The sequence below is a fragment of the Protopterus annectens genome, chromosome 9.part0 (genome assembly GCF_019279795.1).
Source record: "Protopterus annectens isolate FY-2018-M chromosome 9.part0, PAN1.0, whole genome shotgun sequence".
Taxonomy (NCBI): domain Eukaryota; kingdom Metazoa; phylum Chordata; order Ceratodontiformes; family Protopteridae; genus Protopterus; species Protopterus annectens.
The window spans coordinates 962,610,400-962,628,189 of NC_056743.1; the positions used below are offsets into that span (position 1 = coordinate 962,610,400).

At 40.0% G+C, this 17,790-nt stretch overlaps 1 protein-coding gene across 1 annotated transcript in view; it reads left to right on the forward strand.

The window, feature by feature from the left end:
• FRMD3 (FERM domain containing 3) overlaps window positions 1-17,790 on the forward strand; it is a 1,518,736-nt gene that overhangs the window by 1,013,793 nt on the left and 487,153 nt on the right. The window contains exon 9 of the mRNA XM_044082188.1: window positions 14,949-15,037. Coding sequence (XP_043938123.1) covers window positions 14,949-15,037 — 89 coding nt within the window. The remainder of the gene's footprint in view (window positions 1-14,948; window positions 15,038-17,790) is intronic.

The window sequence follows — 17,790 nt, forward strand, 5'->3', positions numbered from 1 at the left end:
ACACATACTGTTTAAGTGTTCTGTAATTGTTGCACTGGTTTGGACTGTTTGAAGGTATTTGCCGAGGTGCTAGTGAGGATTAAAGTTCTCAATTGCTTACAGCTGTATGTATGTTTTATGCTAGAATCTACTACGGTACCCTGAATGCATAGTTCATTCCTTCCTGTACTCCCTATACTTTATGAATTTGTAAGAATGAAAGAAAGAAAGATTGACATTTCAAAGGACAGCAGTCACCTGTGGACAGCAATCCTGCATTAAGACAGCATAGTATGTCTGAGATAGTATGATTTGGCTATCATTGTTTTTAAGTGGAAATACCTGGGCCTGGAGATTAAGGTAGCTGGGAGAGACAGGTTTACAACAATTAAAGATTATCATCTCAATTAGTCAGTGATCACACAAATGCAGGTCAGTGTTCTCTGTTTTTGCTGACATTTTTTTAATTTTTTTGCTTTCTAGTTCATATGATTTACTCCACTATAGTAGTCTGTGCACCACAGCCTCCCCTTTGACCTGAAAATTTATTTCTGCTCAGTAATGCACTGGAAAATCTTTTTTGGATAAGATTTCTAATATCAGACAGACTGTTACCTAACAACAGAAAATTTGTATTTAATAATCTATTAACAGCAATAATAATAATAATAATAATAATAATAATAATAATAATAATATAATATTTAACAAACACACTAATGATTAACAGTACATTAGTAATGGGAAAAATTATAAGTTAAAAAGTTTGACATTGACAGTATTTAAAAATACAGCCGCTTAAGCCGTGCTGTTCCACTTAATATATGGATAATTAAAATCCCCAAGTAAGAGTTTTGGTCTGTTATCTGAAAGGATCATAATTTTTAATAGAAATTTTGCTAATTCATTGGCAGTTCATGCATCTGAACATAATTTGAGTACTACAGATTTATATGTGTTTGGCATCCAATCATCCATCTAGCAGGGGGACTAGATTCAGGCATTGAATGCTTTAAAAGTTTGTTTCATTGCAAAATTTTATATTTTTTAACCCAAAGGAATGAATCAAGATCTGCTATGGCAATATTTAATATGACTTCAATTCTTTTGGAGTGAATGATTTGCAGATTTGTAATAAGGATTTAGTTTGTATTTTTAATTAAAGTAAATTGGAAAATGAACGGTCATTTAAAACACTGTAATTTGATTCATTAACACATACTGTTTAAGTGTTCTGTAATGTTTGCACTGGTTTGGACTGTTTGAAGGTATTTGCCGAGGTGCTACTGAGAATTAAAGTTCTCAATTGTATGTATGTTTTATGCTAGAATCTACTATGGTGCCCTGAATGCATAGTTCTTTCCATCCTATACTCCCTATACTTTATGAATTTGTAAGAATGAAAGAAAGAAAGAATGACATTTCAAAGGCCAGCAAACAGTCACCCGTGGACAGCAATCCTGCATTAAGACAGCATAGTATGTCTGAGATAGTATGATTTGGCTATCATTGTTTTTAATTGGAAACATCTGGGCCTGGAGATTAAGGTAGCTGGGGGAGACAGGTTTACAACAATTAAAGATTATCATCTCAATTAGTCAGTGATCACACAAATGCAGGTCAGTGTTCTCCGTTGCTGACATTTTTAAATTTTTTTTTGCTTTCTAGTTCATATGATTTACTCCACTATAGCAGTCTGTGCACCTCAGCCTCCCCTTTGACCTGAAAAGTTATTTCTGCTCAGTAATGCACTGGAAAATCCTTTTTGGATAAGATTTTTAATATCAGACAGACTGTTACCTAACAACATAGAAATGGCAATGACATTTCCAGTCTGGGAGCTGGAAAATGATATTTCTTTGCCAAGTTTTTTCCATTAGAATTCTCCAAACAGTAAGTTAAACTCTTGTTTGCCTTTAAGGTTTTTGTGATTTGAACCTTTGTCTACCATGACTGGTAATATCCTATACCCATTGGATAATGTCTTCCATTTTCTATCCTTTATTTTTTGGGGAAAATTATTGAAAAGATTCAGAATGACTTTCTGGCTAGTGATATATTCATGCATTATATGTCCTATCCAGTTACCTGAAGCATCTGATTAGATGTTATCACCCAAAGGAGATACTCTCTTAGCCAGTAAATTATTCTAGAAACTCCATGGAGTTGTGATGCCTACTGGGAAAACAGCTTTGGCAGCTTCCCTGTCAGATTCTTTGCCACACTGTTTGAGATTATCCTTTGTTTTGGAATAAAGCACTTGACAATGTATTTAACCAAACAATCACTATGTTGTAACACAGACCTATTCATAACTCATAATTTTTAAAACTTATTTTGCATTTCTAAGTCATTGCGTTATATTATTTATTTTTCTTACATAAACATCACTCAAGACTCTAAAGAGTGCCTAACAAATGTTGATTTGATTCTTTGCTGAAAAGCTGCTTTTTTTGTGTGAAAAGGATATACTTTATGATCTGTTTATAAAATGATAATTTTGTTATTAACAAGAGGCATAATATTTGTGATTTTATTTATAATATGACCATTTCCCTTCATCTGCATATCTTCCTCATTCTGAGTATGATATTAGATAAAAGGCATATGCATTTAAATGCTGATTAGCTGTTTTTATGTGATTATCATGTCATGTGGTACACAAATGTTCCAGGGAATTCATGTTGCAGTATTGACCTCGTGGAGTTTAGAACACATCTCTTCTGTCTACGCATTGTTTAGTAAACCTCCTGATATAATATGTTTCACTATCACAGCTAGTCCTTTTGCAAGAAAATTAGAAACTGAGAACTTTGGTGGTTAAAAGCAGCAGAGAAAAAGAGACTTTTAAAGTTGTGTGTCCAAATCAAGCTGCAGTGCTCCAAGAACTGTCTGGAAGGCTAGCTGAAATGTCTAATATAAGTACTATTGTAAAATGCCCCAAAATGCAGTGGGAAGTTGAAGAAAATGAAAGTTATGTACTTAACATAATGCTGGATTCTTTCATTCCTATCCTTCCGATACAACTCAGATTTAGCAAAGCTAGTGCTTCAGCCTCAAACTCATCGTACCTTTCCCTTTTCACAATGCGCTTGCCCTTTCTAGACTAGCTTCCTTCAGATTGAGTTTGCTACCTAAAACAGCTAGGACAGTTTGTGACCCTTAGAATCCTCAAACAGCAGAAGGTAGGGGGAAAGTGAGAGGGTTGTTGTATCTGATGGACACGAATGAAAGAATCCAGCATTATGGTACGTGCTTAACATCCATATCCTTTTCTTTCCATCTGTCTGATCCAACTTTTGGGTCAGAATCCCTAGTTATTGAAACTCCTGGATGGTAATATGACAATAGCCTTGTGAGGCCTGGACCTAGCAATCAAATCAATCTTGCAGTGCTTAGAACAGATACGCAAAGTTGTCCAAGTTGCTGCAGCACAGATATCGTCCATGGAAGAATTCTTGAAGAATGCCATAGGCATAGCTATAGAATGTGTCAAATGAGCCTTTGGTTTAATTGTAAGTGACCCTTTGTGGCTTTGATAAACAAATGTAACACAGTCTGATGGCCATCTGGACAAAGTAATCCTGGACACTTTCTTTCCCAGCCTGCTCAGGGCAAAAAAGAAACAAACAACTGTGAGTCATTCTTAAGTCCTGTCATGCTGTGTAAACAAGACCTCACTTGTCTTTGAGGATCTAAAGTATGAAGAGTATATACTCCTTTATTGGAATAATTAGGAAAGAATACTGGAAAGTTAATAGTTTGGTTCAAATTGGATTCAGATGCGACCTTAGTGATGAGGGACTGATTATGAGGGAAACAAGATATGGCCTGAGGGAAGATAAGACATGTAATTTGGAAATTCTTCTGGCCAAAGTAATGGACACAAGGAAAATAGTTTTCCATGAGAGAAAGGAGGGACAGGCTGTCTCACTGGTGGTCTAAGAAGAAGAAAATACCTTGTAAGAAAGCCTTACGTGGTATATTTGATGCCACTGGGCAGGAATCTGGCTGAGGGAGGATATTAGAAATTGAAGCCAGCAGTACCTTAATAATTGAGAAACTGGCATGTGCATCACATAATACCATCAGGAACTGAAGCCACCAAGGGATTAATCTGATGAGATGTGGCTACTTACTAGTAGACCTTTGGAGTAGAGTCTTTCTTGGATACTGACAGCATCTTAACAACATCTTGAAACAAAGCAGGTTTCATAGCCATTAATGGAATTGAAGAAGCCAAGTGGTTAATTTCAGATTCTGGAGATCTGGGTGAACATTCCCAGTCAGCTGAGGCAGAAGGTCTGTAGCCAGATGAAGCCTTAATGGAGGGAACCTAATTTGTCAGGGCCATAAATGGGTAATCAGGATAAACTTTACTTTGCACCAGAGAGATGTCAGTAAAAATTTCAGAATTAGGGTAATTGAAGGTAAGCATATAGGATCCCTGAAGGCCACTGCTCAACTAGATTGCCTGTCAGGTATCAAGGCGAAGTTGGTGCTGCACTTGATGTTGACTAGGAGTGTAAAAAGATCAAGCCCCCAACAGTTGAAAATTGCCTGAGCCACAAACACACACATGCACACATTCTCTATTTATCTGTCTCACTCACACACACACACACACACACACACACACACACACACACACACACACACACACACACACACACACACACACACACACACACACACACTCTTTATAAATGGAAGTCCTGCTATTAAAGTACAGAATTTGGTTGCAGCACCTAATACTTTGTTTTCATATGGCTGTTTTTATTATCTACATTATAAAATGTCATTTTCCAGATGTCTGCTCCATGGTGTGTGTGTGTGTGGGGGGGCTTGATGACAATCTAATGGCATAGGTTCCATTAGCAGCTAGGGTGCTGGATGAGCCATTTGGTAATGATGGATGTGAGTGCCTGATAATAACTTACTCTCCCCAGTTAGGAGTGAATAAATGTCTTGCTGCAAGTGTAACATCTATGAGGTAGCCCTCAGATGTATATGCCAAAAAGGTGAACCTTTGAGGTGTAAGCTCAGCCAAGGGGTACAGCTCATTCTGTCTTAGAATATTGGGTCAGCAGAAGTGTGCACTTTCATTAGACTTGGTATAGTGGGCACCTTGCCTGCCATTCAATAAATGAAGGGAATTAAGTGTATACAAGAAAAAACTGTGGGCCAGCTGTGAATGGTGAATAACTGGTTCCCATTTGTCACTTCTTATCGGGACTTAAGAAGAGCGTATTGGCAGGCATTTTCTTCTGGAAAGAGGAGTCCCCCAACAGGGTGATGTGGGAAGCTAAGTTTGGATAGGTTGGAATTGTCTGATTGTCTGAAACTGATAAGGGCAAAAAAATATTAACCTGAAAATCTGTATATGCTCATTGTAGAAAAAGAAAGACAATTTGAATCCAAACTTCTGTGAAGAACTTTGAAGTTGAACTCCTTACTGGCAAGCATAGTAGATTAGGAAGAAAGGGAAGTAATTTAGTCTTCTTTGCCTGAAACTGAAATATATAGGCTGTACTCTACATGAGAAGTGATCCTTAAGGGGTGAGATATTCCTTATTAACTGCTAAGCAACTGGCAGATTTATATTATAGAGGATTTGAGTGTTCAATCAAAACCAGCCTTTTATGTGTTTGAGACATGAATGCCAAGGATTTCACCTGAAGAATGAACCTCAGCTGGTGAACATTCATGTCAAGAACAGATTGGAACGTTATAATTGGAGACCTGGTGTGAAGCTGCCAGCCCAGCTAGCTAGAATTTTGTAAATAATTCTATGTCACTGTAAATATTATTATGATCCATAAGCTTGTCTTACAAATGTAAGTAAACTGTATGTTATGTGCTGAGCTTCAAAAATGCAACCACAGTGCACCCTGCAGGAGAAGAGCAGAAATTTACCTGGACTATATGGTTATGCAAATGCATGTGTTTTCATGGTAGACATTGGAACATACAGAATTAACTTGCAAAACTCTAAGAAAATAAGTTGACAAGTAAAGAGTTTTACAGCTGTGTTTTCCACAGGAAAGAGACAGAATGGCTGCAGCTAGAAATTATTTATATTGTCTGGAAACAGAAATAATTACAGGTTTCAAGGGTAAAATTATTTAACTGGTTTTTCAACTTCCAGTTCAGGCAACTTCTTAGAGATAAAGTATTTTTGACACAGAGGTGTTAATTTTAAAGTTTCTGTTAGCCTGGGAACTAAAGGCAGAAGTAACAAGAATGATGTAATCTGAGATAACCCAGCAGAAATGTTTGATAGTAATTATCTCAGAGAGTGAGTCTGGGCATTTTGTATCTTGTTTTGGATCTAAAAACATCAATTCAGTACTTGTATTTGCCTCGCTCTGTAAGTAAGTTATTTAGAACATAGTTTCTCTTAGAGATAGATAGGAATATCGTAAGATCAATCTAGAAGTTTTCTGTATTTATATGGGACTGTCCTGCAATGTTGTTTTAAAGTATTTCCTGTGATTCTGAACTCTGTTGCCACTGTGTTGATTTATTGAGTATTGTCTTATGCTTTTATTATTTATTATTAAATATATTTAAACTTTTTAATTGTGGCTGGTTTGTTTAGAGATATTTAAGCTCGTAGAGTACTTGCATATGTATTTGGTGACACTGTACTGGCCACTCTTGAATAGGCTTGGTTTGGTTACACTTACCATTTGGATAATAGTAACATTACTCATAGAATTGGTCACCCTTTGGGAATGGCCTTAAAGTAGCTGATAAAGGGTGGTTGGTGGCAGTGATTTCTACCTTATAGTCTGGGCAGAAGGGGGCATAGCTAGTGAACCTCTGACAGCCTTCCCCAGGAGTGTCTCTGTGTTTGTTTAGGTTAATAGGTAGATACTAGGCTATCTGCCCTAGGGCATTTATAAGCCTAGCCAGAGTGTATTTGGCTTCCGCCTCCCTATTAGATTAGCCTACTGTGCCTCTGTAAAGTAGGTCACAGAAGGTACCCTTTTAAGATTAGTTTACTGTGCCTCTGTCTAGCAGGGACACAGAAGAGATCCCAGGGGTGAATTTGCGATTTCCTATCCACACGTCCAGATTTCGCTTGAAGAGGGTCAGCGAGGGGCTATGTCTAACATGAATTGGGATTCTGTTCCAGAGTGAGGGGAGCCTCTGGGAAATGAATCTGTCCCTCCAGCATGTCCTATTTATTTTTGTGCTGAGGTTTAGGTTCCTGGGGCGTGTAGCTCTAAGGGACTTGGATTTTTTGAGGTGGAGCATGTCCATTAATTCTGGGTTTGACATGGCTTTGTACATCAGGCCTAGATCGCCTCTGAGTAGGCAGTAAGCAACTGAGTAGAGCTGGAGTTTCTTTAGTCGAGCTGCATAGGACATCTGTTTGTAGCCCATGATCCTCTTGGTGAGGTACTTTTGGGGTCTCTCCAGTTGCTGCAGGTGTCGGGTAAGGTACATCCCAAAAGGGGCATTGTATTCAATTATGGGCCTGATGAGTGATGAGTAGAGGGGCAGAATGACCTCTCTTGATCTAGATGCGAACCCTTTTGTGATAAGGTGGGCTATATAGAAAGTCTTTCTAACCACTTTGGCAACGTGATTATCAAAGGAGAGATTACTATCTACGTTGGTCCCCAAATCTATAATTACTTCTTCCGTACTTAATGGATTACCACCTATGTGGTAATTTGTAGGCACCTTGTTTTTCCCAAAGGGGATGACTATGCACTTTTTAGCATTTAGCTTGAGGCCGTGGCTCTGGCACCAAGCATCCGTCTCTGTGAGACCCTTTTGGAGGATGCTTGCGTCAGCTGGAGATTCGATTATGGCCCCCAGTTTGCAGTCATCTGCGAACTTTGTCAGCCATAATCCCCCAGTGTTAGCCTGAACCTCAGAGAAGTATATACCGAACAAGAGAGGTCCCAGAATTGAGCCCTGTGGGACGCCACTTGTAACTGGTTTGGATTCGGACATGGCACCTGCGATTCTGACCATGTGGGTTCTATCTCTGAGCCAGTTTGCAACCCATCTTGTGATATAGGGGTTGATATTTAAGCTGGTAAGCTTATTTATGATGCCCGAGTGGGGTATTGTGTTGAAGGCTTTAGCGAGGTCCAGGTAGGCTGTGTGGGCTACCTTGCCCTCATCTATGGCTTTGGTAACTGTTTCAAAGAAATCAACTAGGTTTAAGAGGCAAGATCTGCCCTTAACAAAGCCGAATTGGGTATGGTCCAGTGTCTGGAGGCTCCCAATGTCTTTGTTTATGAGTTCCATGATAATACACACCATAGCTTTACAGACCAGACTAGTCAGGCTTATGGGGCGATAGTTCCCGGGGTCCGTTGTGGCACCACCTTTGTGGAGTGGGACCACTGTAGCTGTACGCCATTCTTTGGGTACATATCCAGTAGTAAGGCTAAGTTTGAACAGTGACTTAATGTGAGGGTTCAGTTCTTCTTGGAGCTCGTGTAAGACACAGCCCAGGACACCGTCCGGTCCCATAGATGCTGTGTATTTTGATTTGGAGAGGGCAGCTTTCATCTGCGCATCTGTGATGTCAGGGAGGTTACATTCAGTTGGGATAGGCATTTGCTTCTTTGGGGGGGAAGTGGGGGGGGAGTTTGCGCTGAATCTGTCTGCCAGGATGTTGGCTATGTCTGTAGGTTTCGGTATATTTTGTACCGTTATGCAACAAGTCAGAGCATATCTGGGAGTTTCCACCCATGTTCCTGACATAACTAAAGAAGGCCTTGTGATTATCTTTAGTCTCTAGGGCAATTTTTCTTTCAAAACTGGCCTTTGATGATTTTATGAGGGATCGAAGTTTCTTGCTAATACTGATCAGAGATGCCTTCCCTTTTTGGGATTTTGCTCTGTCATGTAGTAGCTTCCTCCTTCTGTTGTATAGCTTATTTATGGCTGGGGTCCACCAGACCGGTCTCCTGTTTTTGGAGGAGTGAGTCTTGGTTTTATTTGGGATAGCATGATCCATGCATTCCTGCAGGTGCTCATAGAATGCATTTGTAAAGGATTCTGCGGATTGGGCTGGATTATCCTCTGGCCCGGGGCTTTGAAGGATTCCACCTCAGTCTTGAGAAGTGCAAAGTTGGCTTTTGAGAAATTCTTTACAGTGATTTCCTTGGCTGGGGGTGGGGACGGAATATGGATGTCCAGGGAAATTTGTTTATGGTCTGATCTTACCAATGAGGGGCTTACCTCTGGTGTGGAACATAGAGTCCCCATGTTGGTGATGACCAGGTCCAATATGTTGTTCCCTCTTGTGGGAGTGGTGACCAGTTGTTCCATCGTGTTAGAGTTTATAAATTCAAGGAACCGTTGGGCGAGGGTGTTTGGGCTTGAGTAGTTTTCCCAGTCAATGTTTGGGTAGTTGAAGTCACCCAGTAACATAGTGTTTGGAGAGACCTTCATATTCTCCAGTGTTCTCAGGAATGCCAAGTGGGGTTCCTGTAATAGGGAGGGTGTTCTGTAGCAGGCTACAAACTGAAAGGCAGGTTTGCCCGCTGTTAGTTGCACATGGATGGTTTCCGATGCTTCATGCAGTGCCACTAACGTGGAGGTGTAGGTATCTTTGATGAATATAGATACTCCCCCTCCTTTTGTGCTTCGGTCCAAGTTTTGGGGCCAAAACGCATGGTATGAGTTATAACCTGGTAGTGCTGGGGTGCTCTCAGGAGCCTTGAACCAGGTTTCTGTTACTGCACAGACATCAATTTTCTCCATACTGAGGAGAGCCTTGAGTGCGTGCATCTTGAGGTTTAGACTTCTGGCATTGAGTAGCATTACCTTTAGTTTTTTTATCCTTGGGTTGTCTATAGAGGTGGGTTTGTCCTTTGAGCCTTGCCTAAAAAAGGCACTATGGGGGTGGCAAGAGCCTTGGCCAATATACGAAAGCCTAAGGATGACAGGTGCAAGCCGTCCCTAGCGAAGCAACGTGGCTTGTCGAGCATGTCATCCCAGGCTGACAGACACTGGCTCCCCTTTGAATGACACCAATACTTTAGCCAATTGTTGAAACTGATCATGTTGTCTTTATACTGTGGCATCATTCTTGGTGTGGGCAAGATGCTACTCAAGGTCAGGGTCATACCAGCCTGGGCTACATGGTCAGAGAGCTCCTCTATGTCTCTTTTCATGTAGTCCAGGGAGGTACGTATCAGGTCATTCACACCAGCATGGACAATGACGGAGTCATACCTGTACTTGCTTTGGAGTGACCTGAGTGCTTGCGTTATGTGGCGGATCCTGGCACCCAACAGGCAGCTTACAGTGTCCTTCTCCTTGTTCAATCTGGTGAGCGGGACGTCAGTGTGCCGGACAATAGAGTCCCCTATAACAAGTGTATTTGGTGTGTTGTTTGGCCTTAAGGGCTGTGACTGTGAGGCACACTGATTTTGTGAGATATGTGATTCATGGGTATTGTTGAGGGGTGGCTGTTGCTTGGATATCTGCTTAGGAGGTCTTTGCTGTTTAGGCAGATTTTTATTTAGAGCCTCCGAGTATGTTTTTGTGTGTTTATGTGTTGGGTATGCAGATGCAGTAGGTTTGTGTGAGACAGGATTTGTGGTGTGGGTGATTACCTTTTCCTCCTGACTGACTGTGCTAGTCTTGGGTTGAGAGAACTCTGCCTCCAGTTTGGCTGTGTAACTGCATCTCTCACATGTATTAGAGTTTGTTGGAAGGAGGAGAGGGTTGTCTGTGTACATAAGGCAATTGTAACATTGCCTCAAAATTCCCAGATTCACCAGCTGGACTGGAGAGTAACCTTGAAACTGACCCTTGGACATACCAGATTAGTATAGGGAACTGATTTTTACTGATCAGATTAGGGAAGGGAACTGATTTTTCACTTGATCAGGAAGGACCAATCGGGAGCTTAATACTTATGAGAAGTCAAGAGGGTGTAGTGCTTTAGTTAGTTAGTGTTTCCTTATAAGAGCTGAGCAAGTGCAGGGCTTTAGAAAGATAATAAAGTGATTACTTTGAGAGTTTGAACAGTTCTAAGGGAAAAAGTGAAGAGCAGACTTTGTGGAGCCTGGAATAGTTTAAACCTGTTTAGGCGGCGCTGCCCAACGCTGCTCAGTGCGCAAAACCGCGTAAAAAGAGAGTTGTAGGGTTTTAAGAGAGAGAGATCAAGGAGTTTAGAATTGACCCAAAATGGCCAATAAAACTACAGCTTCTAGGTAGTAACCACTCCTCCAGGGATAGGCAGGCTGTTCAGTGTTAACCACTTCCACTGGTGAACACAGAGACTTCCCTTTAGCCCAAGCAAGCACTGGCCTTCTAGAAACTTCCAAACAGTTCAGAACAGCAAATCTGTAACTGAGCTTTCTTAACTTTCAGAAAGTGGGGAAAAAAGCAAGATTTTTTTTTTGTTTTTTTTTTCTTTTTGTTGTAGTTTAAAGGTAGCAGTGATACACAAGCAGCAAAATAATCACAACAGTGCAATAAATGACCCCACACTTGAGTGCTAGGCCAAAATCAGGTAAAATGCAGTTTTTAGAGAAAAAAACGATTTTAAATTAAGTGCACCACAGGAAATGCAGTAAACAGGCTCTAGATGTGTTCCAAGTACTGTTACTGTTAAAGATATAAACTTTAGCAAGCCGGAAAATGCCAAAAAGTAGGCGGCAAAGCAGTAAAACTTAACAAAAAATCAGAAGAAAATACTTAAAATCACAAAAGTGGCTCCTTTTCTTCTCTCAGCATTTTCTCCCCTTGGTAGGTGCTTCAGCAACAACTAGCAAGCCTTAAAAGACGCCAAAACCATGAGGCAGCCTTGTTTTAAGAGAGAGAGATCAAGGAGTTTAGAACTGACCCAAAATGGCCAATAAAACTACAGCTTCTAGGTAGTAACCACTCCTCCAGGTCCAAGCAGTTTAAAATCAAATCTCAAATTGTGTGTGTGTCAGCTACTTGGGCAGGGACACGAAGCACTGCTTGGACAGGGAGGGTGCTGGAGTTTTTGGCTTGACTACTCTGCTGAGATCTTAACCCTATAGCTGTGCCAGTGGCAAGTCTTATTGGGGATCTGGAGAGAGAGGGAGAAACCAGCCCAAGACTGACTGTGATCTCAATGTGCTCTTAAGGAAAATTGTACTTTACTGTGTGTGTGTGTGTGTGTGTGTGTGTGTGTGTGTGTGTGTGTGTGTGTGTGTGTGTGTATACTTGTCATCCTCCCAATGTGCAGATCCCTCACTGGTGTTAGTGGTAGGGATTGAGGCTCCTTGATTACTGGACCAGTGCAGGGGCGTCACACCTGGTCACAATTCTTTTAGCGCATTGAGCATTATCTGCAATATGTACTACCTGCTACAGAAAAAAATGCCAACTTTTCAAGTTAATAGTACAATAATTTGAAAAGTGTCCCCAGTTCTGGAAGCATAGCTGTCAGCTTACTGCCATAATCACTGACAAAACCTGAAAGAATCAGGGAAAATCAGGAATACCTCTGACATATTGATAATAGCTTGTTGGTTCATATGTCTTGGCCATCATCATCTTTTTAATCAGACTTCAGAAGTGTGTAGAATGTGGCTTTCTTGAAGGAGTGACTGATACAGTTTGCAGTAGTGATGGTCAAAGTACTTCTCTGAGAGCAGAAATCAGTGTTATGCTCACAGGCAGGAGTGGTATACTGTCTCCTGAAGGGCCCATTTCCACTAGGATATTGTGTGTCTGATAGAAGCTGAAGTTTGTGTGTATATTTTTTTGTGCAGAGTGAAACAATGGGGTATAGTTTACATATAAAATTATTGTTATTGTTATTATTTGCATGGACAGGATAGCTGTCAGTGAGGAAGCTACTTTGCCCTATCTTTCTGTCCTAAATTAATTAGTTGCTGAATACTGACAGTAATAATTGCTATAATAAGTTAGTGTTCATCTCTCTACTAGCTGTTGAAATAGTTAATACTGTTGACATTTATTACTAATTTGTTTTCAGTGATATTGTATGTTGTATGTTAAAAATGGAAGAACTAAGCAGTCCACTGGGGGGAAAGGTTAAGCTGGCTCAGAGGATTAAGGCTTTGAGGTGTTAATGAGCCTCTTCCTCTGGGCCAGGGTTTGATTCCCTTGGCCTTGCTTGCTTTGTGACTGAACAAGTCATTTACTCAGACAGTGCTCCTTCACTGAGCCTGAAAAAGGTATTTGTGCATCTGTCCCTGGTTAACAATTACAAATAAATAAACAAGTGGCTTGATCAGTCTTGCAAGTAGGCAAATGGAGGCTGAGGAGTACAGGAAAACAAAGATGCATTTTGTAGTACTGTGGATAGCTTTAATTTATTTATGTGTACTGTGACTGTTTTTTTTTTTTTTTTTTTTTTGCTTAGTGAAAGGGTTGGCTGTTACACTAGTAATGCAGTAGTGGGCTGGACCCTTTTTCCTTCCATAAAATGACATGTTATGACTTGGCATTCATGTTTCCACAAGCTGCTGAAATACTTTAAAAGCCTGCATTTTACTTTCAATCGCATTTGTATATTCAAGGTTTAAAATTTAGTAGCAGGATTCTTGATGTAAAGAATTTTGTAGATTTTTTAACTAACTGGTCAACAACACAGTAGGCAAATGGAAAATGAGGGAATCATACCCTAGACTACAATAAGTAAGGCAGTTGCTCATAGTTTTTTTCATCTTTGCTGTAATCATACCTCTGAAATATCACAGATTTTTAAAGAATGCCCCTCATTTTGCTTCATAATTTTTAGTCCTTATAAAAGTTATGGTTTTCTGACAAATTATTCAGTACAGTAGTCACTAAATAATGACATACATTTCAGTTTCAGATGTGGATATGCTGCATAAAATGTTTTTTAATGTAAATCATGTTATTATACCAATGTTTGATTATATATTGAGTAATAATTAAATACTCTTCTTTGGCATTGTCCCCATTTGTTGCACAGTGTGTGTGTGTGTGTATGTGTGTGTGTGTGTGTGTGTGTGTGTGTGTGTGTGTGTGTGTGTGTGTACGTGCGCGCGTGTGAGTGTGTGTTTCTCTTGAAATAATAAGTTTGGCCCGGGTGGGCTGGAGCAGAGGTGGAGGACAGAATCCCATGGACTGAAGACAGCATGGGGCCCAAGGTATACTTAATTTGTTACTGTCTGTATATATTACAGAATATTACATAATTAGAGTGGTAATGGTGCATAGATGTTCTAGTATCTATGAGTAAAATACTTGTTAAGCTATGGACTGGCTGTGCACATTACAATAACGTTTACTATCAAATTTACCAAATGATCATTGAGCAGGTTTTCAAAAGTTATGGCAGAATGATTACATACAGAAAAACAGTCTTATACCTACTTTTGTGGGAATGTTACATTGCAGCATCATTTCTGTGGATATGCTTGGATGGTTGGCTGGTAGGTTAGCACAGGAAAGCAAAGCCTTCAACTGCTAACAAGCATCATCATGTAGTCCAGGGTTTGATTCTTTAGCCCCCATTTGCCTATTGGGTAACTTTGAGCAAGATACTTAACCAGTGAGTGTTTGTGGGTTGCCTCTGGGGAAAAAAAAAAACGGTTTGAGCCTAATGGGTTTACCCAGTTAACAAATAAGTAACACTGGTGCAGTCTGCAATAAATTAATTTAGTAATTGTGAGTTATATGTAGTAAAACTGTCAAGGATTTGCTGCACTGATAGGCTGATGCTGTGACAAGTGGTAGTGGTTTAAATGCTAAAGCAATAATAGATGGCTGTAAAGAGTACTGGGATGCTGAACTGACCACTCAACTCAATAAAAAGTAAGTAAGCTAGCTTTGCTTAGCATCTGTTATTCTGGTTTGAAGCTGACATGGAACACCTTATAGTCAAAACTCTAGAAATTCTAATGAACTCTCCCTGTGTTAGAAATGGACCTGCTCTGTCTAATAATGGTTTATTTTGTGTAAACCAATAAGTGAATGATCTGTTAATTTTTCTTCTGTTTTTAAATTTTCAGAAGAAAGTCGTCCTAACATACCATGTTTCTACACCAGCTGCTTGCAAGCACCTTTGGAAATGTGGGGTAGAGAACCAAGCATTTTACAAGTAAGTAGATTTCTCAAACAAGGCAGTTCAGTCTACTAATGGTTGCATTTTGATATGTAGCTTAAAATTGTAACACCATTCAACAAATGTAATTTAGATTATGTCTTTCAAGATGAATCTCTAGGAGAAGGTAAGCCTGGAAAAGTTCAAAGAGAAAAAAAAAATTGAACAGTTGTAAATGATAGAGCAAACCAGTCCAACTGTTATTTACATCTACCCTCATACAGAAAATTGTGCCACTGTTTCTCTTTCTAAACATAACCATGATTGTAATCAACACAAATATTAAAATATGGGTTTAGGATATTCAGTCTTCACTGATGCAAAAAAGGTATTGTAGTGAATTTTAGTACTGAATAGCATTACACAGTAATTTTTCAAGTGTTTTCTTCATGGTGCAAAGCTACTTGCAGCCTGTAGTAATAATTCCGACTTCACTGTACCGCAACATATAGGAAATTCTTCATTTGGAGTGGCCAGGCATTGTTTAATCAAGTTTACTGCCATGACCCTTTCATACTAATATTTTTTTCTAGTATGTTTTCTCCCCACCATGACTGCCAGCAGTCATCTCCACCTTGTATATTTCTTAAGCCCTCCAGTCATGAAATGTATCACACCTATGCAAGGCTACCAGTGGGTAAGAGAGTCATCTGGCGGGACTGTCATCCAGGCAGCTATGAAGCATTTTTTGGGGGAGTTTTTGCCTTGCCTGCATCTTTACAACCCCATGTTGGCATGGGTGGAGAATGTCATTGTCCCAGTGGTGTGAACATCTGTTTTGCTCCCCCAGACCTTGTCTGTCCACATACCAGGACTGGTCCCTAATTACTCCCCCCCCACACAAGGCCAGGGCATTACTTTCCATTCTCATCTCCTTCAATTACTATCACCTATTATATAAACTGTAAGGGCATTTGTGTTAAACTCTAATCCATGTACCTGGTGGCTGATATGAACATTCACTTCACAGCAACGATCTACTGTGCTTGTACCTTGCATGCACTTGTTGCCACCCACAAGCTCAATGAGGGATGCTACCACCAAGCCCGTGTTCCCTAGTCTCATGCTGCCTTCCATTGCTTGCAGACCTCCATATGTAGCAGGCAACTACAGCTGATTATAACTATCACTTCCTCCTCCAGGGATGGGCATGCTGCCATCAGCCCCTTTGTCCTATCCACCTTTATCTGGCTTCTCCAGCAGCTGAGCCATTACTCAAAGTTGAGTCATCTAAAATGTATTCAAGGCTCCATTACTCTGTCATGCAGCTGATCCTTTTCACACTAATGTGGCTTGATTCACTGAATGACTTCCTTCAAGGAACTTCCATAATACTCATTCTCCCTTAACTCAAAGTCCATGGGGTTAGTGACTGGTGCAACTTAGTCTCCACCTTTGTGTCCAGGCAGTGACTGACATGTAATGAATTAGCACACATATATTATGTGATATACACTCAAATATATAGCCATCGGCAATAGAAAGTGAATGCATGAGGAGAACATGTCACCTGACATAACCTTCCTATACTTGTGGGACAGACTGATGTTAGCTGTCTCAGTCTTTTGCATACCTGTCAGCCTCCCAGTGCAAGAAATCTGGACAGAGCTAAATAATGTTTGGGGCGGGGGTGGGTGGGGGGCAAAGGCCCAAATTTTTAAATATTGCTCTTATAAACACAGAAGGTTGCTAGAATAACAGGTTTTGCATGAGCATTCATTTTCTGAAGGATATGAAGTCTGAACCTAAAGTATATGTTATTATTTAGTAACTTCAGTCCTGAATGATTTGACAGGAAACCATGCATTTTATGATGAGCAGGCCAAAAATATGAGTAAAAAATCAGGACATTCTGCAAATACCTGCACAGTTAAGAGGTATGTTAGAATGAGCCATGCCTTCTAAATGTAACATATAGTGCTGTGCCATTTTGAGCAGTTAGTATGTGAATGTACTTTCTGTTGAGCTAGGAGCATACTTTGGCTGTACAGTGCAGCACTTGTTTCACCTACAGACTGTCTTCAGTCTGTGTTTTGAATGTGTTGAAGAGAAGCTTTGCTGATTAGCTCCTACACTTTAATGTCAGCAGCATGAGTGACACAACAGGTGTGCCTCTTTATATTTTTGGGCAGCATGACAGTTCAGGGGTCTTTTATCTCACTGTTTGAGTCTTCATAGTTGAATCATGACTTCTAGTTGATATTTTTTGGAGTCATTATTTATACTTCTATCTGTGTGGCTTATCCCTGTGTATTCTTGAGCCTGCCCCCCTACCATCTTCCCAAAAACATACAGGCTTACTGGTAGCTGTAGGCTGCTCTTATGTATTGCATGCATTTAATGTTGCCCAATTAGTAAGGCAATTCTATAATGACATTCAAGTAACTTAAGTGCAAGCAAAATTAAAAAAAAAAAAGGTAGAAAACCTTTGCTTCTGTTGCAGACAGCCAGTCTGTACAAAGTATTTATCAATTACTATGGGCAAGATTACCATAAGTATGTGATAACTAACATTAGAGCAATTCTGATTCTTTATTACAAATTTCAGCACACAGTTATTCGTAATAAACCCAAATCATAGAATAGCAGTATAGTATTATCCTGCTATGCACATAGCAGTTTACTATTATGCTGCCATGCATGTAGCACTGTACTATTCTGTTGCTCTGTGTATAGCAGTATGCTATTGTGCAACTCTGTGAGTAGCACTATACTGTTATGCTGCTCTATACATAGCAATATACTGTTAT